The sequence below is a fragment of the Diabrotica virgifera genome, chromosome 2, assembly GCF_917563875.1.
Source record: "Diabrotica virgifera virgifera chromosome 2, PGI_DIABVI_V3a".
Classification (NCBI taxonomy): domain Eukaryota; kingdom Metazoa; phylum Arthropoda; class Insecta; order Coleoptera; family Chrysomelidae; genus Diabrotica; species Diabrotica virgifera.
The window spans coordinates 144,277,455-144,292,329 of NC_065444.1; the positions used below are offsets into that span (position 1 = coordinate 144,277,455).

The 14,875-nt window shown below is 32.9% G+C and overlaps 3 protein-coding genes across 7 annotated transcripts in view; 2 read left to right on the forward strand and 1 right to left on the reverse strand.

The window, feature by feature from the left end:
• The window catches only part of LOC126880259 (craniofacial development protein 2-like), a 701,034-nt gene that overhangs the window by 684,196 nt on the left and 1,963 nt on the right, over positions 1 to 14,875 (reverse strand). Inside the window, exon 2 of one of the 5 annotated variants that reach the window (XM_050644032.1) lies at positions 5,832 to 8,260. The exons of the other annotated variants lie outside the window; for them this stretch is intronic. Within the exon in view, the coding sequence (XP_050499989.1) occupies positions 5,832 to 7,124 (1,293 nt within the window). The 5' untranslated portion in view covers positions 7,125 to 8,260. Of the gene's footprint in view, positions 1 to 5,831; positions 8,261 to 14,875 lie in introns of those variants that run through there. 5 annotated transcript variants of the gene reach the window in all.
• Positions 8,272 to 12,282, forward strand: LOC126880819 (uncharacterized). Its single transcript, XM_050644884.1, has 2 exons — positions 8,272 to 11,167; positions 11,699 to 12,282. The coding sequence occupies exons 1-2, from the start codon at positions 10,954 to 10,956 to the stop codon at positions 12,280 to 12,282; spliced, it is 798 nt and encodes a 265-aa protein (XP_050500841.1). The 5' UTR covers positions 8,272 to 10,953.
• On the forward strand, positions 12,299 to 13,326 carry LOC126880270 (uncharacterized). The gene is made up of 2 exons (XM_050644047.1): positions 12,299 to 12,595; positions 12,662 to 13,326. Exons 1-2 carry the CDS (start codon positions 12,422 to 12,424, stop codon positions 12,986 to 12,988), a joined length of 501 nt encoding a protein of 166 aa, XP_050500004.1. The 5' UTR covers positions 12,299 to 12,421; the 3' UTR covers positions 12,989 to 13,326.

Genomic DNA, 14,875 nt, shown 5'->3' on the forward strand with positions numbered 1-14,875 from the left:
CTAGGTTATGGATAGATAAAAGAACAATGCTGAACATATATTAAACAGTTGTGTTCTGAGAAGAAAATAAAGTGTTTTTGGCATTCAAACACATTAAAAATTGCTAATTAATGAACTATTCTGATACATTTTTAAAGAAATGTTCATTTATCGGCTTGTAAAAAATTCCATAGATCAGAAAAAAGTTCTAAAATGTCCCAGTACATATCTAAGGACTTATTTTGTGATCTATTGGACTTTTTGAAGTCAGTGGGTATAATAAGGCTACTGGCAAAACTTTCCACTATAATAAAAAAGTTAACGCGCCATTTATCCTACAGCATTTCTCGAAAGAATACTGTGGTCTGGAAATGGATAAACTTGTATCTATCTATTTTAATAAAAATTTTAAGAAGTATAAGTGTATGTTTATTTCACCTTAAACAAAACTTATCATGTACAGAATGGTGTGCTTGATAACTTCGTGTTAATTTTTAGTTCTTGAGAAAAAAAATACCAAAAGAAGATCTCAAACAACATTGAAGTGGCTTGCAACAAAATTTGGTAAACATTTTTCAACTTTGCAATAATATAATCTATCTATTTTTTTTTTAATTTGAACTACAATTGTAAGCAAGTAAATAAACCTCCTTTTAGCTATCCACATTCTATAGTTCATTCGCTTTCAACATGAGCTAAGACGCCAGATTTGTGGTTCTTCATGTTGTTGCAGCTTGTCGTTGGTTAGAAATTAATTTATAATAAAATGATTAAATTAATTTCTAACCAACGACAAGCTGCGGCGACTTGAAAAACCACAAATCTGGTGTCTTAGCTCATCTTGAAAGCGAATGAACTATAGGTACCTACATAATTTTAAAAAAGATTCACATAAGTGTTTCACATATTTTTAAAATGTTAGTGAATGTTCATCCAAATATATGTATAATATGTAACTGTTTGCTTTGTCAATAAATAACTATTTTTTTCTGTCTCATAGTTAACCAATAAAATAGCGCAAATCAAATCTTGTTTGTCTTAAATTTTTTGCAATTTTAAAACAAATTACAGTTGATAAATTGTAACAAATCACAAATATTATATGTAAAACTAATAAAAAAATAAATGTCGTCCCACCAGGAATTCAATTAATAATTATAGGTATATCTATAGTTCTCCTGGGGAAGTATGGAGAGCATTGGGGAGAGACAGAAACAAGTTGGCTGCATCCCTATTTAATAGAATTATAAAAGTTTTTCAAATGCCAGACAAATGGAGAAGCAATGTACCTGTTTACAAAAACAAGGGAGATATACAACAATGTACAAACTACAGGGCTTTCAAACTACTTAGCCACTCCATGAAAATATGGGAGAGAGTAATTGATAGACGGATACATGAAGAAACCGAAATATCCGATAATCAATTTCGCTTTATGCAGGGCTGATCAACAACAGATGCAATTTTCATTATAAGGCAACTGATGGAAAAATACAGGAATAAAGAAACAAACGCTGATATGGCATTCATTTATCTTGAGAAAGCCTATGATAGAGTTCCTCGAGAGATTCTGTGGTGGGCACTCAATAAGAAAGGAGTCGCTGGTGAATATGTAAAGATTGTGAGAGATAGATATATGAGGGAGTAATGTGTTAGGTCCGGTGCGAGAGAGACTGATAAATTTCATGTGAAAGTAGGATTACACCAAGGCTCGATGCTTAGTCCTCTATTCTCATTAGTTTTGGACCAGATAACAGCAAACATACAGGCTAACATTCTATGGTGCTTAATGTATGCTGATGATGTAGTGTTAATAGGAAATAGTGAAAGAGATTTAAACAAAAACTGGAACAGTGGAGACAAGCTCTGGAAGAAAATGGGTTAAAACTTAGTAGGACAAAAACAGAGTATTTGGAATGTTCATTTAAAGGTGGAGTTACTACAAATAAAATGGTATCTTTGGATGGTGAAGTAATTGTAAAAAGCAATAGTTTTAAGTACCTAGGATCGGTATTACAGAGTAATGGAGAAATAGATGGAGATACATGCAGTAGAATTAGGACTGGATGGATGAAGTGGAAGGAAGCAATTGGTGTGTTATGTGACAGAAAAATTCCAATGAAGCTGAAGGGAAAATTCTATAAAACAGCCATAAGACCGGCTATGATGTACAAAACTGAATATTGGACAATGAAAAAGAGGAACAATGAATGCATGTGGTGGAAATGAGAATGCTTAGATGGATGAGTGGAGTGACAAAAAAGGATAAAATCAGAAATGAGTATATTAGGGGAAGTTTCGGTGTGGCACCAATTGATGCCAAAATGTTCATATGTTACTTATCCTGTTTTTAAAATTGCAAATCATGAAACAGTTATAAATTATTTCATTAACATATGGAAATAATTTAGAAGAAATTCTATCTTGCAGTATTTTATGTTTTTTTGCCAATCCTATAACATTTTCAACAATTATTCTACGATTGGCAATTGCCCTTGTTTTTATTATATCCTCTTCTGACAACTGAGCTCCTTTTTTAAAAGGAGGTATATTTAAATGTACTCCTTTTTCTTCTAACAGATCGGATATGTCAAAACCCCTGTCAACTAAAACAAATTCTCCTTCTTGAATTAATTATAATATTCCACATTCTGCTGTAATCTTTCTATCAGAAATACAGCCTCCATAAACATCAGATACATATATAATTTCCCCTTTTTCTGAGCAGGCTATTAGTACTTTAAACATATTTGTGCCACAATACGTAGAATACGTTGCCTGCTGTATAATAGGATCAGTGCTTCTTTCTATGGGTATTTCAGTACAATCCAGAATAAATTTGTACTGGTCTTCTGACATTGTTGCGATGTCCCAAAAGTTTATTTTTTTTAAGCAAATGTACAGATGCCTGGTCCACTTAACAAATATCTTTCGGACAGTTCGAATTTCTACTGAAAAAAATTCTGTAATGTGGAATAATACATATTAAGTCTATATTTCATAAGTGTTATTAAGAGTTCATTTTCCACTGAAAGTGCACTATGAACTTTAATGTAAGATTTTCCAAACTCTTCAACAAAAAATCTAAACAATTTTCTTGAAAAGCCAGTAAAATGTTTTAGCTGTTCTTCCGACAAAAACTAATATGCTATTAACTGACATCTATTTAATGTTATGACGGTTTGGGTTTTAATAGATGTCTTAGAACTCACTGATGGATTTTCACTAGAAGGTGTCTCTGAACCACACTTTTGTGTATCACTCTGCACTAATTCATTTTTTGTTTGCACTATATCAGTTTCTGCCTGCTCATTGTTTTTGTTTAGTGGCAATACTGTTGTACAAAGTCTTTTTCTACTTCTCCCAGAGTCCTTCACTTGAGTATCCAATTTTCTTTTTGGTAAATTCAATGAAGGTACCACATCTTTTTTAAGAATCCTCCATTGTCCTAAAAAAACAAGACAATAGTAATGCAAGAAATTAGGATAAGTATTTTTTAACTTACCCAAACTTGTAACTGTATAATTTTCATCTGAAAAGTGCCTGGAACAGATTTTTGTATGTTTGCTAATCCTTTTTCCAGACCTGATAGCAATCAACCATCGTTTTTCTAGATCTTTATTCAATGGGAATTTATGAAATTTTACATTTTCGGTTTTATTCGAAACCAAATTTCACTCTGGCACACAACAATTGTAAGGCATAGTGATAGTATTATATATATAGTCTTTTGAGTCCCTTTTACTTTTCAGTGTCGGGACTGGCACATCCTTTCACGTGTGTACAAATGTTGACCACTGTTTCTTATTGTATGCTAATCGGCTTGCTTCTGCTATTGTTTTCCCCTTCCTTTGGATGATTTTAGCGACTACTGTATCCCAATCTTCTCTAGGTCTTCCTCTACTTCTTTTCTTTTGTATCCTGGCTTCCCATATTTTCTTCACCGGTATGTTGTCTTTCATTCTTTTCATGTGTCCCCACCAACTTAGTTGTTTTTCTTCAATATACTCAAGTACAGATTTCGTCTTAAGATCTGTGCGTATATCTGTGCTTCTTATTCTGTCTCTCATTGTCACTCCTCTAACTCTTCGTAAATACTTCATTTCTAGGGCTTGTATCTTGCTTTTTAGTTTTCTAGTTAGTATCCATGATTCACAGCCGTATGTAAGCACTGGTCTATATATGGTGTTAAATACAGTTAGTTTGGTTTTTCTTGTGATTTCCTTTTTGTTTAAGAAGCTATTTTTTATTGCATGAAATAGTTTTGATGTTTTACTTATCCTCTCTTCAACATCTTTGTCCTGCCTTCCATTATTTTCGATTGTAACGCCCAAGTATTGGAAATGGTTTACTTGTTCTATTGCCTCCTCATTAATTTGCATATTTATTACGACTGGTTCTTGCGATATTACCATGGTCTTCGTCTTATGTGTATTTATCTTCATACCCTGTTTACATAATGCGTGATTCCATGCTTGCAGGTTATTTTGCAGGTCTTCTTCTTTTTCTGCGATAACTACTACATCATCTGCGAATGCACATTCCGAAATGGTTACGCTATGGAGATTCCTGTACCCTACATGCAATTTCTTTAGTTGTGGTGTGCACTCTATCATGATTTCGTCCATAAAGATGTTGAAGAGGGTTGGGCTCATGACACCTCCTTGCCTTAGTCCTTCAGTTGTTTCGAATTCTGTTGATTTCATGTTTTTATGTATTATGTAGTTCCTATTTCTCTTATAAAGACTTTTGATGATTTCAACTAGTTTATCGTCAACGCCTCTTCTTATCAAGCTGTCCCACACAGTTTGTCGTTTTACCCTGTCGAATGCCTTTTCCAGGTCTATGAAGGCCATATATGCTTTCTTTTTAGACAGTAACGTTTTTTCAATTATTTGTTTTACCGTGAAAATATGGTCTTGTACTCCTCGTCCCTTTCTAAAGCCACTCTGCTTCATTTAAAGTAGTTTCTGTAATGTTTCTCAGCTTTTTTTCTAGTACTGTTTCATAGACTTTGAGAGAAGAACATAATAGTGTAATTCCTCGATAGTTGTTACAATCTTTGTGGTCTCCTTTCTTATATATCGGTACTATTACTCCTATCTCCCAGTCCTTCGGTATTGTTTCTTTTTTGCTTGCTTCTTTGAATATTTCAGCTAATTGTTTTACGCCTTTCATTCCCATGTACTTCAGCATTTCCGGTGGTATATGGTCGTGTCCAGGTGCCTTTCCGTTTTTAAGTTTGCCTATTGCTTCTATTGTATCTTCGATTGTTATCTCGATGCTTGTTCTCTGTTCTTCACTACCTGTCGCGTTACTGTTTTCTTTATTCCTATCCTCTTTTGTGGTAGTTAATAATTCTTGGAAGTGTTGTCGCCATCTTTCAATAATTTCTTTTTCTTCTGTGATTATTTTTCCTTCTTTGTTTTTAATTCTCATATCTTTACTAGGTTTGTCTGTTCTCAGAGATTTTAATGTTCTATAAAAAAGTTTTTGATTTTCTTTGCTATTGTGTTCCAGCTGTTGTCCAAATTGATGCCAACTCTTTTCCTTTTCTGTTTTTATCATATCTCTTACTGCAGTTCTTGCCTCTTTGTATTTGCTGTAATTGTTTACTGTTTTGTTTCCTAAATAATTATTCCAAAGTTTTTTCTTAGTTTTCACTTGTTGTTTTATTTCGGCATTCCACCAGTTTGTTTGTCTCACCTTGTCATTCCTTTTACTAATGCCACATACTTTTTTCGCCGCTTCCAGTAATAGATTTTTAAATGATTGCCATTTTTGTTCTAGGTTGTTACTATCATTTGCATTTTCCAGAGCTGCTATTTCTAAATCAACCATTTCTTTGTATCTTAGGGCAATCTCTTTGTTTCTGAGCTTGTAAGTTCTGATTGATTCGTATTCAATTTTTCTTTTGTATGTTCCTGGGGTTTTTTGTTTTTATTCTTTATTCTAGCTTCCAACAAATAATGGTCACTACTTATTTCTGGTCCTCTTCTGACTCTAACGTCTTGAATTACCTTTCGATTGTCGCGTTCTACTAGTATGTAATCAATTATTGACTTTTCTGATTCTCTTGGTCCTTGCCTAGTAAATTTATGTATGTCTTTGTGTTGGTAGTGTGTGTTTGTTACTATTAAATTATTTAGTACGCAGAATTCTATTAACCGTTTTCCGTTATCATTTCTCACTTCTTCACCGTACCTTCCAATTACATCCGTTACTGTCTCATCTTTGATTCCTACTCTTCCGTTGAAGTCTCCAATGACGTAAATCTGCCCTTTACTGTTTTCTATTGCTATATTTAGGTCCGTCCAGAATTTTTCTTTGATTTCTTTTTTCTCATTTTCATCGGGTCCATATGCCGTAATTATTGTCTGTGGCTCTCCCTGTTCATCTTTCATCTCAAGAGCGACTATTCTTTCTGACCAGCCTTTCCAGTCCTGTATTTTTATTACTTTTTCTTTTTTAATTATAGTACCTACTCCTGCAGCTGCTCTCTTTTCCGGTGGAACCCCGCTATATATAAGCAAATGACCGCCTTCTAGGTGTATTTCACCAATTCCTTTCTTTTTTGTTTCTGTAATACCTAATATTTCTATTTTGTTTTTATCGAACTCGTAGCTCAATTCTGTTTCTTTACCATTTAGTCCTCTGATATTCCACGTTGCTAGTCTCCAAATATTTTTCTTATCCTGTTTGCCATTGTCATTACCTATTTCTTGCCTTGTCGTTTCCTTATGGTCCTTGCACTTGCTTTTCCTTGCAGTTAATTTGTCCAGTTTTTTTGTATTGGCATTATCCCTTTCCAATTCGCTGCTTTTTGTATTCCAAGTCCATTTCTGCCCATTGATTATAAGTTTTTGGTATCCAATTTTTACGGTTTTCCTTTCTTCTATTTTTTGTTTTGCAATTTCCTTCAGTTTTTGTTGAATTTTTCTTTCGTTTTGGGTCAAGTCGTTATTTATATATACTTGATTATATTTCCCCCTAGTTAATTTAGCTTTGTTTTTCATTATCTCCAATTTTTGTGCAAAATTCTCTACTTTAATCAGGTATGTCTTCTCCTTTATTTCCTTTATTTTTGGGACAGAAATTTTTATCTTTAACTGGTTTTCGAAAAAATGTTTTACATTATCTTCCATTTCCTTTTCTGTAGCATTTGGAATTTCCAGACCGCTTATAATAATATTGTTCTTTCTGTCTTTCTTATCAGCTACTTCTAGCCTTTCTTCTATTTCTTCAATTTAAATCATTTTAACTCGCAATTCTTTCATTTCCTGTTTTATCTTCAAATTTTCCTCTTTTAGCTGTTTTATTTCTTCTCTGTATATTTTATTCATTTCTTTTACCTCGTTAATCAGTTCCTTCGTATCTTTCATCATTTCAGCTGTAGTCTCGTTTATTAATTCCTTGATAATTTCCTTAAATTGCATAATTTCTTCATTAGTCATGTTCATCCTGATTTATTTGCCCTTATCTCAGCACGCCACTGCTGTAATGTGTGCTGTCTATATGTCTAGCGTAAGATAACGTCCACAGAGGTTCGCTCTTCAGAGGTTCCTTACCTATCCAGACACTTTTGGTAAAACTGGTTGCCTATCAACCTAATTTGTGTTTCAAGTCTTTTTAGTAATTATTTGGTAATTATTATATTAATAAGTTATTCTGTAGGCTATTCTCACCTGCAATCCACTTCTTGGGTATTTAATTCGCCAATGATCACTAGTATGTATTTTATCAGTCCGTATTATCCCGGTATTTCGAGTTTTTAATACGGAGCACAAATTCACACGTGTGTAAACAATCACCAGTCCATAGTGATAGTGTAAAGTTTAATAACAGTGTCCAAAAACAATTAAAATTATTAACTTAACAATTAAAACTAAAAAAAATGTCCTAAATAACTTATTAAAACTTAAATCACTAACAAAATTATAAAACAACTAAGAAACGAGTACCAAAACAATGTAAATAAATGACAGAATAAAATAGGGTTATGTTTTAATACCAAACCCTGACGCCAGCGCCACCTACATACATGTGATCTATTCCTCTCCCTTGGAGCTAAATTACACCAGCGTCTCAAAAACATGGTATCCACTGGCATGACGTGGTATAGCACTAGATCAAGGAAACTGCAGCATCTGTAAGGGTTACCCGTTGTTCACTGTTGACATCTTCCCCATCACTTTCATCAGAGGGTTTTGAAGGTCCTTCAGTAACCACTTCAATGATTTGCTGTTCATCATATCGATGGCTTAGAGCCATAGTGACGTAACTACAAAATTGGCGAAATCGAGTTAAGATAGCCAAAAGTATGTCTAAGGTGTAAAAATTTAGTGCCAAAGAAACGGAATAGCTACTATAAATATTTAAGAAGATGGCATTACGCGTAAGTACAAAAAAACATTTTTGTTTTGGCCCATAGTAAAGTAACAGCGCTTACGTTATTTGGGTTCATAATAAATATTGTAAAGTAAGCTTGTAACGGGCGATACGTTCTTTTGGCACTAACCGTCCCTTATAAATGTTGACTTTGCGACGCAGTTCTAACCTATAAATTGCTTATAGTTCCAAATTATTGTGTGTTGTTGGAGATATTGTTTTTATAAATGTGCGCCTAATTATTTAATTTCTAATGAATTACATAATAACTGTCAATAAATATGTCTAGGGGAAAAAAGTTAGTGGATATGGTTCGCGAAAATCGTAAGTATAATTCATAATATACCTAATTACAATAATAACTATATATTTTAAACTATTACCTTTATAGATTACACTGAGGATACCATAAATTCTGATGACTTTCTAGCTGATCCAGATTTTAATCCTACCAGCTCAGGTTAGAGATTAACAGTAATGGTTTTAGTTTTAGATTTTTAAAAATGCCTTTTTTAGATGACAATGAAAATAAACTTTAGACATATCTGAAACTTTTGTAAGGAGAATTCTATCTAAACACACTTAGGAAAATATAATACAATCTGACAAAAGAGGTCATCACATACCTGCAAATAAACGTCCTGAAATTGCTAAACAGAATATTATTGATCATATAAATTTATTTTCTCGAGTACCGTCTCATTACTGCCGAAAAAATACCGGTAAGCAATATCTGGCATCCGACTTAAATGTTCAAATAATGTACAACCTCTATAAAGAAGACTGCTTAAATAAAAAATTGAATCCACAAAAGCTGTGGTAATACAGAAATATTTTTAATACAGAGTTTAAGTTGTCATTTCATACTCCCAGGAAGGACTTGTGCGACAAATGTTTCGCATTTGATCACTTGTCAGCAAACGAACAAGCTAAAAACAGAGTGAGCACAAAAGCCATTTAAAAAGAAAAACATTAGCCAGAAATATGAAGAATTCCATAAAAGAAAAGACACTTTTTGCATTAGTTTTTGGACAATTTAGAGTGTTTTTATAATTAACCACTTTTTTTTAACCTGGCCATTCCATGATGGAATGTGATTCTGTCCATGCGCAAATAGAAAAGGCAACAAAATAAATTGGCTTAAAGTCGTTTGGTTTCAGTTTAAAAAAGAAAGCCCAAACACAGTGTTTTTTTAAATACGAAATGGGTTCAGAAGCTTTCCTAGAATTGGATGTTTCAACCAAAATTTCTGTAAGACGAAGCTTACGTAGAGAACAAAAAGTAGAATTTGATCTGGAAAGAATGTATACAAGTACCATGGCTATCTCCTCTGAAAAACATAAAAATCTTATGGAGCTTTGTCAAGATGTTATTCCCAAAACATATCATGCTTTTTATGCTTCTTTAAACGAGTGTCATGGAACAGATAGGAACGAAAACATATCCGATCAAGAAGATAGTGATTAATATTAATTTTTTTTGTATTTTTTAGTATTTGGCTTAATAAATACTGTTTATTTTTTTTTATTTTTATTATTAAAACGATCACTTAAGATTAAACGTATCTACATTTTTTAGTGTAACAAAAACGTAACTACCTATAGGTGTAACTAGTGATGTAAAAAAACGTGTTTTTTTGGAATTCTAAAAAAAAAACGAAAAAAAAAACAATAAAAAACGTGTTTTTTTGTTTTTAATTGTTTTTTATTAGTTTCTCAACGTAATATTAACAATATTAATATTAGGAGTTGTTTGTAAGCCTAAAAATCACCCAATATTTCAATATTATGTGATTATTCAGTGTTTGACATTCCTTTTTAAAAAATATTGAAACATTAAACCCTTACTGCCTTTATCTATTATTTTTTTACGTCGTTGCTTTTGGGGAATCACCGAAATTTAGCAGGACGCTCGTATTCGTTGGCGCTGAGAAAACCGGGGAATTACCGATTAGCTTTTGCAGGTGTTCTGTTGTTATTTTGTGATTTACTTGCCTTGTGCCGGAAATATTTGTGTTTAGTGCTTATTTAAGTGTGTTTAAATAAATTAATTATTGTTAATTATATTTTTTGTGTTTTATGATAATAAATTATTTGTTACCTACTGTAGTGACATTAGTGACAAAAACTGAATGTTTATAATGTCTTCGAATTCGAGTTCTTGTTCTTCGCGGGAATCACGGGGAAGGAAAAGTTGCAAAGTAAGTTCCCTGTTTAAAATGCTAAAAACACAGAAAAAAAAATCCTCAAGTAGAGTGTACTTTTTGTACACTTCAACTATCAAAAAATGGGACACGTTTGTTGGAACATATTAAAAAATGCCTAAAATGTCCAGAGGAAGTTAAAATAAAGTATGGAGTGATGGAGAGAAAACAACGAAACATTGGACTATTACAAACAATACATAAAAAAAGGGAGGAAAAAGTTAAAGGTATGTACCAAAGCTCTAAAAATATTTCCAAATTTCCCTCTTCTTTATTTAGTAGAAATTCCTAAAGATAACCTTACTTTACAGACTTATTTTTAAATTTAATAAATTTGGGAATTTTATTTACAGAAAAACCGAAATCACAATCTAAAGAGGTAAATGACACCTGAACAAAAAGTAAAAGCCGATGAACTGCTTAGTCGGGCTATCTATTCAAGTCAAGCACCACTGGCTTTAATAGAAAATATACAGTGGCAGAAGTTGTTTAAATTTCTCAGACCTGCTTATCAGATACCAACCCGACACCTGGTATCAGGCCCACTATTAGACAGTGAGCACCTACGTGTAAAGGCTATGGTTTCGGAAAACATTGGTAAGATTTAAGTTTTACCATATTTATTAAAATTTATTGTTTCGGCCCTTACTCTGTGAAATTCTGCGTAATAACAATAAATTAAATATTTTTTAGAAAATCCACAAATTACATTAGTTTTAATAATAATCTAATACGGTTCCAACCGGTTTCGATGCCATTGCATCATTACCAAGGAGTGTTGTACAAAATGATGTAATTTGGCATCGACTCCGGTTGGAACCGTATTAGTTCATTAAAACTAATGTAATTTGGGGAATTTTGGAATTTTTAAAAAAATATTTAATTTACTGTTATTATATTTATTAAAACATTGACAATATATAGGCGAGCCGCTGTAAAATTACCACTGAACAACGTACTACGGACGAAGTTTAACAGTAAAGACCTTGAACAGCAACCAGATGCAGTACAGTGTTGTACCACACCGTCCGTCGTATATATTTCAGTAATTTTAGAACGGCCCGACTTTAATATAAGTAAACCTACATTATGCTAGTAGGTTAAAAATAATTATCTCTTTACTTTAAGCTGGAGCACATTCTGTTGGACTAATGGTGGATGGATGGTCCAATATTAGGAACGAGGCTGTCCTAAACTTTGTTGTAACAACTCCAAAGCCATTCCTTTTTAAAATTATGCCCACAGGCACTGCACCTCATACTGCAGAATATATGGCAAAAACCCTTGGTGCAGTAATACGTGAAATCGGTCCCCGAAAGGTATTTGGTATAGTCACAGACAATGCAGCAAACATGAAAGCTGCTTGGGCCTTGATTGAAAATGATTTTGATAATAACATTTTTACCTATGGATGCTTTGCTCGTTCTCTTAATTTAATATTTACCGATCTCAAAAATTTAACAAGTCTGAAATCGTTTACTGCCGAGGCTGTTGCCCTTACAAAGGCCATCCGACAAAGCCACATATTATCTGCGTGGGTAAAGGAAAAACAAAACGAATTAAAAATAAGTTGCAGTGTTAAACTCCCATTGCCTACCAGATGGGGATCATTAGTTCTTTGTCTACAATCATTGCTTGCTAACAAACAAATAATAAAAAGGATGGCTATCAATGAAGAAGTTGAAAAGTCAGTAAGCAAACACCCATCTTAAAAAAAAAATGCTCTAGGCGATATATTTTGGGACCGGGTACAAGGATACATTATGCTTCTGGAACCAATTGCTAACACAATTACCTCTGTAGAAGGTGACACACCAACGATTTCAAAATGTCTGCATTTATTTAAAAAAAATGGTTAACACCTCATTAGAAAATGTCACTAAAAGTCCATTGTTATCCAAAGAGGAAGCAGATACAAGGGCAATTTTTGAAAATCGGAAGAAGTTTGCTATTTATAGTGTTCATTTTGTAGCTAACCTTTTGGATCCAAAATATCGTGGCTGCGAACTTAGCTCAGATGAGATGGTAAATTTTTTTTTAGGTTATAGTGGGTTTTATTTATATTTATATTAATTTTTTTATTTAATGTAGACTGATGCGACAGAAGTCATATACAAGGTAGCACAGAAGATGCCAGATGTCGATGAAGCAGCCGTCTTAGCTGACGTTGTCAATTTTATTGCAAAAGAAGGACTATTCAAAAAGGCTTTTCTATGGAATGAGGACACAATTGCAGCTATCAGCCCTATTGCCTGGTGGAGTGGTCTTTGCTCAAATACCGCACTCTCCAAGTTGGCGATTCGTTTTCTATGTGAAAGATCCTTTTCTTCATATTCGGGAATTCACACCAACAAGAGAAACAGGCTGACCAATACTCGAGCGTCAAAAATCGTGTATGTGGCTCATAATTTAAAATGAATGGCTGAACTACAGCCAAGTGAATCATCCAGTTCAGAATCAATTGCTGGCCCTAGCTTCACAGTCAATCCTGCATTAGAATCTGAACCGGAACCAATGATAATATCCAATTCAGATCAGTCGGAGTCTGTCTTTGAAAGTGATGAAGAGGAAGCTTCAGAGTCTGAAGAAAATGCAGATAGCGACGGGACGGATCAGTGTTCATTTAAGGGATTCAGTTAATTAATTGAACCTTTTCAATCATTAAGACGTTGTTTTTTTTATTTGATAAATTTTTATTACTTATTTTTGCTTTGATTTTGCAAGTTAACGAATAAACTCTTCTTATTTTGTTTATACCCATGGTCTTTTTATTTAAAGGATTTATACGAAATTAATTATGAAACGAAATAATACTTATTTTGTTATAAAATTATACAGAATATTATATTTATTATATGTTTTTGTCATTAAATAAACTGTACCCACTTAAAAAATCAAAATAAAAAAAAACGAAAAAAAAAACAAAAAAAACGAAAGCTTGCAATAAAAAACGGTTTTTTTTTAAAAAAACGGTACCGTTTTTTATTGGTTACATCACTAGGTGTAACTAAAACCTATATCATTTTTACCAAAAACATAAAATAATACATTTTACTACAAATTCTGTTTCTCATACCTCTATTTTATACTAAAAAATACTTTCGGTTGGTATAATTCCATTAAATATTTAGTAATTTGCGTTTACCCTGTTTTAAAAAGCTTTATTTCACTTTATTAGAAATTGTGTTTTTTGTAGTTACGCCACTATGGTTCTAAGCCATCGATATATAACTCGTGGACATCATCATCAGCTAGCACCCTTCTTCTATATCATTGTTATTCGCCTCTTCACAGCCAGGATTATTTTGTTTCTTTGGCCTCTAGATCTGGCATTTCTTCATAAGTAAGCTTAGCCAAATTTTTTCCCAGGAGTTTCTTACAACTTTCTCATTCACAGATTCCCAAGCCGCTGCTACCCAGTAAATGATGCCATCTTCATCACTGATTAGTGGCCTCAGTTTCCGCTATTGACAAACTTTTCGTATAGAAAAATGGTGTTTGATCATACATCTCAGATGAATGTGTTCTTCTATTAAAGGGTTCATTACTTCCTTCTTATTAAAACAGGCTCTTATTGCATTCAAAATGCAAGTACTGTACTTAATGATAGGCATATTATTTATGTTATTTTTATTAAAAGAGTGTTTTAAAAAAATCTGTTTAATTCGAAAAATTTGGTAATCCAAAATGGGTTCGTTCCCAATTATTTTGGATTACTGGGACTCCACTGTAGTTACAACATCACATTTGGAAAAGAAATCCTATCCCTATTACACTGGGAGAGCTGAGGATTACAAACCAAAAAATTTCACTCCACATGATAATTTCAAAATACAGTAGAACCCCGATTATCCGTGCTCCTCGGGACCGAAGGGTGGCACGGATAATTGAAAAGCACGCATAATCCGAACATGTATTTCTTATGTATAATATATATGTACATATACACACACATATGTACCTACCATAAAAAATAACAGAAAAAAATAAATCTTTCATTATGAGTCTCTCTTTCGTCATATAGAGTTTCCGTCAAGTGATTTATGATGACGCTATTTTGATAAAACCTCAAAAACGCAACTTGAAAATAGAAAATCATAGCACGGATAATCTGTACACGGATAATCGGGGTTCTACTGTATTTGATATTTTTGTCCATGAGTGTAGTTTCAGAACCTCGTTAAGCACATAATTAATAAATTGACTAGTTGAATGACTGAGTCTCAAATTCAAGAATGCTCTTTTTTGTCTTTCATCATTTTTTTAACTCTTTATTTGATATTTTTAGTATTTAAATAGTTTTAT